At 35.2% G+C, this 14,423-nt stretch overlaps 1 protein-coding gene across 12 annotated transcripts in view; it reads left to right on the plus strand.

Annotated features, from left to right (window-relative positions):
- dock3 (dedicator of cytokinesis 3) overlaps nt 1-14,423 on the plus strand; it is a 201,138-nt gene that overhangs the window by 154,900 nt on the left and 31,815 nt on the right. For 8 of the 12 annotated variants that reach the window (XR_009268428.1, XM_058760914.1, XM_058760915.1 and 5 more), the window contains 13 exons: nt 4,291-4,415; nt 4,786-4,948; nt 5,405-5,511; nt 6,230-6,401; nt 6,726-6,823; nt 6,918-7,001; nt 8,257-8,357; nt 8,443-8,524; nt 9,370-9,540; nt 10,978-11,070; nt 11,941-12,133; nt 12,454-12,581; nt 12,676-12,822. Coding sequence is in view for 11 of the 12 variants with exons in the window: in XM_058760914.1 (XP_058616897.1) it covers nt 4,291-4,415; nt 4,786-4,948; nt 5,405-5,511; nt 6,230-6,401; nt 6,726-6,823; nt 6,918-7,001; nt 8,257-8,357; nt 8,443-8,524; nt 9,370-9,540; nt 10,978-11,070; nt 11,941-12,133; nt 12,454-12,581; nt 12,676-12,822 (1,664 nt within the window). In the remaining variant the exon portion in view is untranslated. The remainder of the gene's footprint in view (nt 1-4,290; nt 4,416-4,785; nt 4,949-5,404; nt 5,512-6,229; nt 6,402-6,725; nt 6,824-6,917; nt 7,002-8,256; nt 8,358-8,442; nt 8,525-9,369; nt 9,541-10,977; nt 11,071-11,940; nt 12,134-12,453; nt 12,582-12,675; nt 12,823-14,423) is intronic. The other 4 variants (XM_058760909.1, XM_058760910.1, XM_058760911.1 and 1 more) reach the window with 2 other exon arrangements.

Here is a 14,423-nt window from a genome sequence, read left to right on the forward strand (position 1 = left end):
CTAAGTGATGTAAAATAATATAAGTGTAATATATCCAGATGGATTCTTAAAAAAAACAAAAAAAACATCAAAAGTCAGTTTTCCTAATGTCAGATGTCTAATTATTTTATTTTATTTAAGCACTATTTCTAATCATTTTAGTTTCAGTTAATAGCAACAACACTGTAAGTGATATATGAAGGTTATCTTAGTGTAAAAATGTCCTGATTGATTCTTGGAAATTTTGGTTCCTGTGATTCTGTGTTTTGTCATCCTCTTAATATGCATAACCAAACATAATGTGAGCACATGCAAATACATAAACCGTAGAATCGTCTTCCATTTCTTTATATGCTAGCTACTGCTTTTAGGCCTTTTTTCCTCTTTCCAGCTGGGAATGCACCAGGATTGTTTCTTTTTGGAAGGAATTTGGGCCTGAATAGAGAGCTTCAAATGGATTTTATTCAGCGAAATAGCTCTGAAGCAGTGGAGAGAAGGGTCTAACGATGTAGCCGTTACCCATTACAGAAAGCATCTAAACAGGAACGCAATCCAGCACTCACAGGGAGCCAGCCTGCTGCTGCCAGATAACATTTTTATCAGGATGTGGAACTGTAGGATACTGTCAGCCAAGCAGACAAACACACAAAGCTTCATTTCAGCTTTTACTAAATAAAGCTTTGTCTATTCCATCCACTGTTTCTAAAAGCAGTAGTGATCGTGTTTGCTTTCTTTTCTAGATTGTCTTCTTGGTCGATTCAATAACAGTAGCATTTGTGTTGCGGGACGTTGAAAGTTAGCTTACTTTCTTTTCGATCTGATATTAAGTAGCATCAAGGCCAATATTGTCATTGTCATTCTAGTAATGATACTGGTATTATTTATTTAAAAGATGTTTAGTAATTATAAGCATTTTAACATTTTATTTAAATCATTTTAAACGTTTCATTTTAAACACTATAAATTGAGTTCATTGATTCATTTGAAAATCATTTACTAACAAAAAATACAGATCATTATTAAACTTTAACAACTTTTGTTTTTAATGACTCCAGATAATGTTCAAACATTGGAAATAAATTGTTTCTAACCTAACTAGTTAATACAATTATTTATTTTAAATTTAAAGCTAATTGAGTACAGAATTAGTATTGAAAGTATAAAGCTACTTAAAGATCTACCCATCAGTACTCTTACATCTGTACAGTTTCATCTAAAATAAAGTATCCTACCGAAAAAATTGCCAATTTTGTCAAATTTCACAGGCATTTGCATTTTAAAAATGCATTTGTCAAAATGTGATTTTTTTTTTTTTTTACACTTCTTGTGTAGCAGTGTTATTTTTGCATCATTGAGATACTATTATAATTTTTGTTAATATTTAAATAATTTAGATTTTTGTATTTTTTGTTTACAGTTTAATTATAAAGTTTTAGTAATTTGATTGTGTTTTAGTATTTTATATAGCATGTCTGTATAGTTTTTATTCATTTTTACTTTTTTATTTTAATACACTTTTTTGTTCAACTTTTTAGTAATTTTATTATTTGAAGATATGTTGGCAACTAGCTGAAATATGTTTTTTATTTGTTTTGTATTTCATTTTAAGTAACTTTTTTAATGGTTTTAATTTTTCAGTTTCAGTTTTTGTTAACTATAATAATCCTGTGTAATAATGCTGTGCGATAGAACAAACAAGCAACAATAATTAAAAAAAAAAAAGAAAAGAAAAAAAAAAAGAAAATTGTGGAAAGTTTGAATTTTTAAATCTAAATGTAGATGTTGGAAAGGTAACAGAAAACATAAACTCAAAACTGACCAAATTTATTTTTTTACATATATTCACTTTTGTTAGGGTACTTTTAGAAGAGCAGATGTTTGTTATATTATGTACTACTTTGTAATATTATTTTGTTCGTATAATGGAGATTCATAATGTTTGCAAAGGTCCTCGGGCAGTCAATTTTGTTCCTTGTTACTCAAAATGTATGAGTCATTCTCAGTCTTCTCATCCTGCAAGCAAAAGTCAAGAAAACTATTTCATTATGCACATTACACAAAATAAAGCAAAATAATTATTGTGTAAGGTGGTTTATATCTTTCTCCCCCAGTATATCCACCCCCAGTAAAGACATTCAAGAGATATCTGGTGGCATCAGAGCAAATTTAAGCTTTTCTTTAAGGTGTATGCTGAAATATACATCTCTGCACTCATAACTGTCTGCAGGGTGGGTGTCAGCTGGAGGAATGGTTTCTAGCTGCGCTCTGAAGAGCCACATATTCTCTTTTATTGCATCAGCTGTAATTGGAAGAAATCAAATTAAACCCACAACTTCTTTCACTAACAGCTAAAACTTTGTTCCCCTGAGTAAACGGGTAAGAGCTAAGCACAATTCCAGAGAGAGTCTGTGTTTATTTTGAGTATTATGATTCAGATGCTTGCTGCTCGGCTCAGAGAATGTGGGCTGCTGGGTCATGGATTGAATGAGGTTGATAATGAAAGAGTCGACTGAAAACCAAGGTTACATGTAGAATCACAGAGTAAAAGACAGGTTGAACTCAAGTTTGATGAGATTTCTTTCAGCCAGTGGGTACAGTTTCACTTCAACAGTTTAGCTGGACAAACGATTTGACCTTTATGTAGCAATAGCTTTTATTACATTCTGCAAAAGGGTTTAAAAGTGAAGCTAAATTAAGTGTACCGGGTCCATCCAAGATTATACTTTCTCTTAAGCTTGAACAAAAACCACTTAGATATAGGAACATGCTAACAAATGTATTTACAGTTATTGTATCTATCCAACTTTTAATGGGTTAGTAGACTGATGTAGGGTCCAAACTAACACTATCCAAGTGACAAATGCCACTGAAATGTGACTTTGCAAATAAGTAAAACAGTTTGCCAGCAACTTTATTAATGACTGCAACATTATTTGAATGTAAATGAGTTGTAGAAATGGAAATCATAATCTGAAAAAAGCCACATAAATGTGGTATGTACAATTCAAAACAAAACACTTATTTACACTTACAGTGCGCTTGAGTGATTACACTTGCTGAATAAAATATTTGTGTGACTGTTTCTTTAAAATGTATTTAAAATTAGTTTTGTGTATAGAAATAATTCTACAAAATTAAAATATAATTATATTTATATAAGTAAATATAATAAAATTACAACGTATTTGTAACAAGTACAGTTTTACCAAGCAAGCAAATAAATAAATGAATAAATAAACGTTTCCAAAAAGTGATATTCTGAAAATGTTTGTAAAAGTGATGTTTACAATCAAAACATAAAAACATGCTGAAGAAAAAAAAAGTCTTTGTGCGAGCCTTTGAGTGTGTTTATTTAAAATTTATCATCACATATTTGTCTAGGACGTCTAAACTTTTTAAACTTTGTGTGGTGACACATAAATGTTGTTTTCTTCATAATAAGCAGCCAAAGTGAAAATATAAGCTAAAAACCCACAACATTTTTGTGACAGATGCAATTTCACAAAGCAAAAAAACTGAAAAAAAAAAAAAAGTTAACGAACAATGGTATTCTAAAAAAACTTTTGTGCAGCTGTTTCTTTCAAATTTGTCATCAGATTTTGGTCTAGGACGTCTTAACTTTTATAATCTCCATGTGGTGGTACATGAATGTTGAGTTTTTCTTGCAATAATTTTCCAAAATGAAAATATAAGTAACAAAATGACAACACATTTGTAACAAGCGCAGTTTTAACAAGAAAGCAAATAAATAAATAAAAGTTACCAAAAAGTGATATTCTGAACAAGTGTGTAAAAGTGATGTTTACAATCCAAACATAAAAACTTGATAAAGAAAAAAAAAAAAAAAGTATTTGTGCGAGCCTTTTGTGTGTTTATTTAAAATTTGTCATTCCATTTTTGTCTAGGACGTCTAAACTTTTTAAACTTTGTGTGGTGACACATAAATGTTGTTTTCTTCATATTAACCATCCAAAGTGAAAACATAAGGGAAAAACCCACAACATTTTTGTGACAGATGCAGTTTCACAATGCAAAAATAGGAAAAAAGTTACCGAACAATGGTATTCTAAAAAATATTTTGTGCAGCTGTTTCTTTAAAATTTGTCATCAGATTTTGGTCTAGGATGTCTTAACTTTTATAATATCCATGTGGTGGTACATGAATGTTGAGTTTTTCTTGCAATAATTCTCCAAAATGAAAATATAAGTAACAAAATGACAACATGTTTGTAACAAGCGAAACTGAAAAAGACTAATATTACCAAACAATGTGTGTTTGTGTGTGTATTTTTTATTTTTTTCTATCTTTAGGCGACATACGCAATGACCTCTACCTCACTCTGGAGAGAGGAGACTTTGAGAGAGGAGGCAAGAGCGTTCAGAAGAACATTGAGGTCACCATGTATGTGCTCTACGCTGACGGCGAGATCCTCAAAGTACGTCAAACTGCTTTAATAAAGGAAAAGTGTTGCATGATTATTGAAGTAAAAATCAAATTGCAAAAAATCACACAGAATCCAAAGAAGCAAAAACTACGAGTTTGGAAGGACACGAGGGAGTAAATAATGACAGAATTCTCATTTTTGGATAAACTATCCCTTTGAAAAACATATCAGTGATCTGTAGCTCATGTGGTGAATCATTTAGTCCAGACAAAATTGAAGTCAGTTTGGAGGATTAAATGAGCTTGCGATTTTCTGATGTATTTTACATAAGCCCATCATAAATGTTGGTGCCGCAAACTTTGATGCACACTATAAAGCCACATAAAAGCAAACGCTTTCCATTTCTTCTATCTTTTATCAGGAGTGCATTAGTCTGGGCTCAGGAGAGCACAACATCAGCGAGTACCGCTCTTTCGTCCTCTACCACAACAACAGTCCGCGCTGGAGTGAGGTCATCAAACTGCCCATCCCCATAGACCGCTTCCGCGGGTCCCATCTGCGCTTTGAGTTCAGACACTGCTCAAGTAAGGACACTGCCGGTATAATTTTGCACTGAAGTTTTACTGAATTGTTTTTTCTCATGACAGTTTGATCTGAAGGCTTACGCTTAAATGATTGAAATTAATCAACTAATATAAAGATAAATTGTGCCTACATGTGAATTTCTTTATTTAGTGAGCATATATATATATATATATATATATATATATATATATATATATATATATATATATATATATATATAATATAATATAAATAATTTTTTTTTTTTTTTTTTTTAAATGGACGAGATACTGTTTTATTACTCATTATTCAACCTGTTGGGTTATATGATGCATGCACTACTCTTTGACTTGTTTCATGAAGTGATATGATTTGTATTAACATTTTAATTAATTTTAATTACTGGCACTTGAAACTCGACAAGCACTTTGGACAATATTCAAATATTCAAACTTTTTTTTTTTTTTTTTTTACAGCAAAGGACAAAGGAGAAAAGAAGCTTTTTGGCTTTGCTTTCACTCCGCTTATGAGGGAAGATGGCACCACATTGTCAGATGAGAGCCATGAGCTTTACGTCTACAAGGTGAGGCAGACATTACGTTATGTGAAGCACATCATAAATAAAAAAAAAAAAAAACAGAATGCAAGTGTCTATTTTTTTTTTTTTGGTTATAAAAAGTTATTTGAATTACATTAAAATAATAACACTTACATTAAAACACTTACATTTATGCTTTAGCAGATTTTAAAAATAATAATAATAATAATAATAATAATTAAATACAGATTATATTGAGAATTAAACTGAAATGTTGTTTATTTAATTACTTAATAAAAATGTTACACATAATATTTAAAAATATATATTAGTATATAATTTTTAAAGGCACACTTTAAAGTGGGTTTTAAAAACACTCTTATCCACTTGCCTATAGTAATGTCATATTTTCTATAGCATTATAGTTTTATATATATATATATATATATATATATATATAATATATCATCTCATGTTAATTTTATTTTATTTCATTTTTATTTGTTTATTTGTTATATAATTGTATAAATAATTATTATTAAGTGTGTTTTATTTCAGTTTTATTTTTTAGTTATTTTGGTACATTAAGTTAAACTAAAACTAATCTAAATGTTACCTTGGAAACTAGCAAAAATAAGGTTTTTATACTTTGTATTATTTCATTTTGTTTCTATTACTTTATTTCAAGTTGAATTTATTTATCTATCAGTTTTAGCTAATGATAATAACTCTGTTGTAAATCTCTCTTCTGTATGTGGATCAGTGTGATGAAAACACCACCTTCAGTAACCACGCGCTGTACCTGGGTCTGCCCTGCTGTAAAGACGACTTCAACGGCTGCCCCAACATCCCGTCCAGCCTCATATTCCAGCGCAGCACTAAGGAAACCCTCTGGATATCCACTCAGCTCTCTTCCACCAAACTAACACAGAATGGTAATTTACTTACACTAAAGGTCATTACACACTGAGTCCGAAATTTTCGCACGTTAAAAAATAAATACGACCTCACGTTGTGTCAATCACATTTACACACTGCCTCCGAAACTTTCGTCCGTCATAAAAAAATTCGGATTAGGTTCGATTTTCTGCGTTTTCGCATCCGTAGCAAGAATTTTAATAGGAAAGGATGAAAAAAGAAAAAAAAAAGAAAATTTCAGACTCAGTGTGCAAGAACCTTTACTAACAATTTTCCTTCATTCATCAATTGTTGTGCATACTTCTCAGAGTGTAATAACACTTTCTTGTTGTGTTGTGAAGTCGATCTACTAGCATTGTTGAAGTGGAAAGCCCATCCAGACCGTGTAATGGACATTTTGGGGCGATTGCGGCATGTCTGTGGGGAAGAAATAGTCAAAGTGAGAGCTGTGTCTTGTTTTTTGTCTTTGAAAATAACAGATTTTAATGTCTGCTTAATATAATTTACATCCATGTTCTGGTTTTCTTCTCCAGTTTCTTCAAGACATCCTCGACACACTGTTCTCCATTCTGGATGACAACACAGACAAATATGGACCCCTGGTGTTTCAATCACTGGTTAGAAACTTTAACAAATGACATTTCTAGGACTGCGCCATAGCTTACCTAATGTTAATAATTCACTGCTGTAATAACGTGTCCGGTTTCCATTCATCAAAAGACTCACACCCACATGTACTGTGTGTTTGTGTGTGTGAACACCCATAAATGTGCACGATTCATCTCTTTCATGAGTGCCCATGCTGTGTGTGTGTGTGTGTGTGTGTGTGCGTGTGTCTGTTTTGAAAAATGGAAGATTTCAGCTGGCATGGGTCCAGGCATTATTAGGCGTTCACAGCTGCTTGATAGTGGCGTCTCCAGAGAGCCTTTAGCTTCTTATACTCCTGTAAAAAGAGTCAAGACGTTCTAGCCTCTCTTGGCCTGAATACATCTGTCATGGTTCTGTGTGGAGAATAGGGAACCTACACGGATGCATTCTTCTTGCATGGATATTAATTTTGCAAAAAAACATGTTGCATTGCTGTCTCATTTTTATTTAGTTTAAAGGAACAGTTCACCCAAAAAAAGAAAATTTGCTGAAAATTCACTCCATACTAAATGTAGATGAGTTTGTTTCTTCGCCGATTTGGAAAGTTTTAGCATTGCGTCACTTGCTCGCCAATGAATACTCTGCAGTGAATGGGTGCCATCAAAATGAGAGTCCAAACAGCTGATAAAAACATCACAATAATCCACAAGTAATCCAGTACATCGGTTTAACCAAAAGGTGTCCAAAATAGTTCTATACACATTTTTGGTGGATTTTAATGTTAGACGACAACAATAAATGGACTTCACTGGAGGAAGTGTTAATATGGATTACTGACTTTTTTTGGCCAGAAGCGATGTTTTAAAGTTAGAACGGCTTAATAATGGATTTGTTTCTTACAAACACACATCTTTTCTCTTCATAAGATGTTAACTGATGGACTGGAGTGGTGTGGATCACTTGTGTATTATTGCAAAGTTTTAATCAGCTGTTTGGACTCTCATTCTGACGGCACCCATTCACAGAGGATGAAGAGGATCCAAATTTCTCCAAGTCTGTTCCTGTGAAGAAACAAACTCATCTACATCTTCATTTTTTTTTTTTATTTTTTTTTTTTTGGGGGAGGGGGGACTATTCCTTGCACTCAATTTACTAAAAAAGTCAAAAGTTTTTTTAATTTTTTTTATTAATTACTTAAAAAAAAATGCATGCACACTGATGCATGCTGATATTTTCAACAGCAGTCAGAAATTTGGACCTGACCTGCTTTCCAACTCTGTCTAGGTGTTCATCATCAATCTGCTCCGGGACAGTAAGTTTTATCACTTCCGGCCTGTGATGGACACATACATCCAGAAGCATTTTGCTGGAGCACTGGCTTATAAGTAAGTCCATCTATTTTCACAGGATATTTTTGTTAAGGTTTGCAATCTGAATATGGTATGACTAGATGTTTAATTTCAAATTCAGAGAGTTGATTCGCTGTCTGAAGTGGTACATGGACCGATCAGCAGAAGTTGTTCGACAGGATCACATCCAGGAAGCCATGAGGGTGAGATCTCCTTGATTTTACCAAGTATGCTGTACAACCACACAAACAGAACTCGAGACAAAAAATAAAAAATAACAAAAACATATGCCGGCCACTATCAAATAAACAGTGATTCAGCTTTAACAGGAACTAGAATAAATAATACATTTACATAAGAAGTTTCAGTGCAGTCCTCAAAGGACCATTACAGACAACTAGCTGAAGCAAATGTTTTCAAGATTTCATATTCACTCACTGTATGGTTTTTGTTGAGATGTATTGCCATTGCTGGTTTGATTGGTGATTCATTTTGGTGCTGACAGTACCCTCATATTAAAATGTCAAGCACTGTAAAAGTACAGAGAAATTATAATTCAGTTATAGTGTGGGTGCTGCGTCAAAATTTCAAAAGTATCTTGCCGAACACATACTTGAGTGAAAGTAAGAAAAGTTTCCACTTTTTATTGTACTCAAGTATTTAGAAGAAAAACCGTTTATCTTAGCTTTTGAAATTGGCTGATGAAAGCCAGTGAAGACTTTGATGCACAAACTGTGCAAAGCCATCCATTTAATCATTATAATATTTAGAACTCTTTGCTTTGAATTAAAAAACAAAAACAAAACGAAAAAAAAACTGCTCAAAAAAATGTTTTTTTCTTTTTTTGTTTGTTTGTTTTAATGGAAATGTGACATATTTAGTTTAATTAGCACTCAAGTTAAGTACAAATTTCCCATAGTGAATAATACAATTTTGAACTTTCTTCATTTGTCTTCAAGGTACAAGCACAGGGATTGTCTGTATTGATTGTACTTGGATACCTGTCAGATATTGTCAGGGTACACGTTAACTGTAAATCTACCTCCAGGCTCTAGAGTACCTGTTTAAATTCATCGTCCAGTCACGGATCCTCTACTCCCGGGCCACCTGTGGGATGGAGGAGGACCAATTTCGGGCTAGCATCCAGGAGCTTTTCCAATCCATCCGTTTCGTGCTCAGTCTGGACAGCCGCAGCTCTGAGACACTAATTTTCACCCAGGTCAGATATAAACTGTTCACTGTTCACATTTTATGTTCATGAAAATTTATATTTGTGAGGAGATACTACCTAAAGAAACCATCTGATCTATGAGAAAAACTGTGTCAAAAATAAAAAGCCTAAAATTGCTAGGAGTGGGATTTAATGGATGAATGCTTTGTTACTGTGCACTTTTGTATTAATGATTTTATTAATTTATACCTCGCACTGGTTTAATTGAGGAATTAAGCGAAGAAAACAAAAGATCAAAGTGGTCTAATGTGTTTAAAAAGGAAAGGATCAGTTGTAACGAGTTGCTGATCTCCAAATCCATGGTTGTTGACCCAAGATTAACTGTTTCCTTGAGGCCCAGGTTTGTTTAATGCTCTATGAGATTAATGCATATGTCTCTCTCTACCCTAAAGAAGTTGTACGTCTAAGCTGTTTAGACAGCCCCATCTCAATCCAGTGAAAGTTGCGATCAGACAAAACAAGGCTTTTCCTGAAGGCTGCAGGAGTATGTTTAAGTAAAGATATCTGCTCTATCTGCTCTAACATTTCTATGTCAAATTTGAAGAACACAAGATTAGAGGACTTGAGATGAACTTCAAGACACTGAAGCCACCAAACAAGTTCTTGAGAGACTCTAGTATCATTTGTCACTAGATCTTTGCATTGTCTGAAGATGGTACTTGCTGCTATGATGCTAGGATGTTAGGAATGTATGTGGTTTCTGAGGTTTTCTGAGTGGTTTAAACCCATTGCTTTGGGTTGCAATGGGTTACCCATTGCAAGGATGTTTTGGATTGTTGGTAACAGCTTTTCTAGTTGGCAAACTAGCTCTTCTCTCCCCCAAGTTACTATGATATTCTGATCCCTGGATATGTTTTATTGTTCACCAGGTAATAGTTCCCCTCAGTAAAGCATACAAAGTATCACTCACACAGTTTATGTGTATAGGGTTGGGGTTTGTAGAATGATATATTTAGTTACTTTCGTCTAGTTATAGGTAGTGTTTGTACAGGAAAATGTGACATTTCTTTCTCTGTTCATGTTTAAAATGTGGAATTCTGGATTATGTTCAAGGTACATCTTTGTTAAGTTAGGTTTGCACACCTTCACAAAGCTTTTCTTCCACATGGCTTTTTCTGTCACTACCATATTTTATCATACGGTATAGGACTCCACCGAAGCATTATTTAATTCTGAAACCACCAGGAACCTTGAAAAAAAAACAAAAAAAACATGTGGCTATACTTTGATTAATCAATGTCTGGACACAGTACGGACCATCCTACCGACAATTCTTGAACAAATAGTTTGATGAATATTTGGTCCTCTTTGGTTTTTGTTGACTTAATATTTTCCTGAATTGTCCCATATTGTACCTTTGTGGACTTTTCCCATCCCTGCCCCGTATCTTGACCCAATCCTGCCCAACCTCACTGTGCCCCCTAGGGTCCCCAGCCAACTACAGGACAAGCCACCACCAACCAGGGCAACTGCTTGCAGCCGTTGAGCTGCACTGCCCCACGGCCCTCTCCGCTGTCTGTAAGTAGATGCAGCTTGTTGAATTGCCCCACAGTAATGGAACGGAGACTCCTCACAACCCAACCCAATGCCAAAGCCCAAAACATCTACCATCACATACAACCACTCAGTACCTTTCCAGAACACCAGACCTCAACAATGAACCAACAACCCAAACAAACTGACCAACACCAACAATTGCTCCGCAATGCTTCCAGTGCATCTTCCGCTGGGTTCTTTGATGTGTTTCTTGGTTTTGATTGCTGTGTTTGACACCAAGTCTTCTCCTGCACAAAGTCGAGTTCTTCCAAACACCCCCATTTTTCACCTCTTGAGTGGCGTTGAACCGGGGACCAGAGATCACCTTGCCTGCAATGGATCGTACCATTGGGCCGTTGAGCAAAGTAGGGAAGAGAAGTCCTCAGAAGCAAGAGATGTAATGGACCTTTGAATTAGGGAATAGCCAAGGCCAAGGTTTTTGACTATGACCGTGACTATATAGAGGTCTTCAACCCTGCTCCCAGAGATGCACTGGCCTGCAAAGTTTAGTACCAACCTATTCCAACCCACCTGCCTGTAACTGTCAAGTTCAGGTTGGTTTAGTTTGATTAGTGTTTCAGATAAACTCTGTCGCACAGTGGGTCTCCAGAAGGTAGCATCTTGTTTGGCACCTCCTTAAAAATCTGAATTGACTTAATCTGTAATCTACCAAGTAACCATGAGGTGCTGATGAAGCCTCACTGTTACTTCATCTCTTGCTGTGTAGGTAATGTCCATCCCATCTTTGGTCAACAGGCCCATCACATCTTGTTTTATCTGAAGGGGGACACAAATAATGACCAAATTGCAAATGTAAACCTTTCTTTCTCTGGTCTCTTCCGATCTTCTCAGGCTGCCCTACTCAACTCCTTCCCAGCTATTTTTGACGAGCTCCTGCAGATGTTCACAGTGCAGGAAGTGGCAGAGTTTGTGAGGGGAACTCTGGGTAGCATGCCTAGTACAGTCCACATCGGTCAGTCCATGGATGTGGTCAAGCTGCAGTCCATTGCTCGGACAGTGGATAGCAGGCTTTTCTCTTTCCCAGGTATTTCTTAAAGAATTTGTTTCACTCTCTAATGTGCAAAATTGTACCTTTTAGAGGTACAACAGCTTGTCACTGGGGCAGTACTCTCAAATTACTCTCATTTACCCCTTAAGGGTTCATATTACTACTCTAAGGTACTAATATGCACCTTTTATGCTTAGATAAGGTACAGAGTTGTCCCTTTCAGGGGTACTGCCCCAGTGACAAGCTGTTGTACCTCTAAAAGGTAGAATTTTTGCACATGTTCTATGACAATGTAAATGTCTGAAATCTTAATCAGGTGAATTAAGTTAATAAACTCCCTCTGTTTGTTTGCACAGAATCAAGGAGAATTCTCCTTCCTGTTGTTCTCCATCACATTCATCTGCATCTGCGCCAACAGAAGGAGCTTCTGATCTGCTCGGGAATCCTGAGCAGCATTTTCTCCATTATTAAGAGCAGCTCATTGGTACACTTCGGTCAATGTGCATGTCATCAAAACTCTGAACATCCCATTGGTGGCTTTGGTTAAAGAGACAATGTTCCTTGTGTCCTATCTGCAGGAGAGCTCTGTGCAGGAGGAGGTAGAGATGATGGTGGAGAGTTTGTTGGATGTGTTGTTGCAGACGCTGTTGGCCATCATGAGTAAATCTCAGTCTCAGGAGGCGGTAAGAGGGCAGCGCTGTCCACAGTGCACGGCTGAGATCACTGTTAGTAACTAACAAATCTGATATTCTACTTCTTTCCTTCCCTCCATCCCTCTTCTCCTCCACCTGCTTGGCAGCATCCCTACTGAGATATTTTCTTCATCTTCTGTTTCTTTCCCAGCATCTTTCTCTTCTTTTATCTGCCTACAGAGTGCAACAGTCAGGTTCTGAAAGTAAAATCACATTAATAGAGAGATATTTTTAATGACAATAGATCTACCTCAAGCTCCAACATTAATCATGCCAAATTAATGTTAAACTGTCAAATCATATATATATATATATATATAATATATGACAATTACTGTAACTTAAATATAAAAGTAATCACCGTTGCGCGCTCTCTCTATCTCACTCTCTCTCTCTCTTGTTCAGGTTCATGTCCATTTTTATTATGTTTCTCACATTCACTTACTTACTCACTGACTCACACATAATACAATATGTCTTCATGCAGGTGAATTTCACGAAAACTACTCATAAAATGCATATTTCAAGGTCAAAAGAAAATTAAACCTCTGTTTAGGCCCATTACTTTCTTCATAATTTTCTTTATGCAAAATATAAATGCAAAATGTTTTAATTCTTTTGATTTCTGCATTAAAATATGACCCTAATCTTTCTTGACAGGTTTCGTGAGACTCACCCATGCTTGTTTGTCTTATGTCTCTTACGTTTAGTCTGTTGTAACACCTGCTTAGAAGGCTAAGATCAACAGTAAACTACTAGAACCCAAACATGCTCTGATCTGTACTCTGATGTATGGGTTTGCATCCTTTGATATACTTTTGCTTGCTTTTAATGTTTAAGTTTTTGATGTATTCATCATACATAGCTTATAAACAGAATCCAGCAAAACTAATCTCATGTCTCTGTGTATATGTAGTTAAAAGAAAACATCGTCAGACAAGAGAATCCACTAATCCAATAAACTGTGCCCTTTGATACCATCACGTATTTGCAAACATTGTCTGAGTTGTTTTAACACCTGGGTCTTTAAAATTCAGAAAAATGTGTATAGATAAATCCTGCATCTGGATCCATGCCCGGTTAAAATCATTTGATCACTATTTGATGGACTACTGCTGACATGGTCACTAAAATATTTTTAATATTCTGATACTAATGTTGGGTAAAATGCCTTGACATTTGTGAGTGTGTCACATTCTACAAAGAGCGTCATTTGCATGGCATTTATGGTTATGGCTGCCCAAAGACGAATGACAGTGACCTAATTTAAATACGCATATTGTGCCTCCTTTAATTGGATTGTGGGTGGTTGGTGAATCATCAAGAGTTTTGCGTTGAAATACCACAATCTAGTCTCGCATAGCCAGACTTTTGACTAACAACATGAAGTCTAGTCCACATTGGAGTTTATTCTGGCCAAGAACTGCCCACTTGGACAGAAAGAAATTGCCTGACCAACAAGTAAAAAAAAAAACGTTGTGTAAAGCCAGCTAGTCAGATTAGAACTGGTGATTTCAGCCAGCCTTTTCATTTTGTGTACGTAATATGCATCTGAAATTTAGTGAACAGACTGTAGGCGGTCTGTGGCGTGCCGTCTGAGGCTGAGACTAAGTGCCACAACTGTTAAGTGAATT

Source organism: Onychostoma macrolepis, chromosome 22 (genome assembly GCF_012432095.1).
Source record: "Onychostoma macrolepis isolate SWU-2019 chromosome 22, ASM1243209v1, whole genome shotgun sequence".
NCBI classification, from domain to species: Eukaryota; Metazoa; Chordata; class Actinopteri; order Cypriniformes; family Cyprinidae; genus Onychostoma; species Onychostoma macrolepis.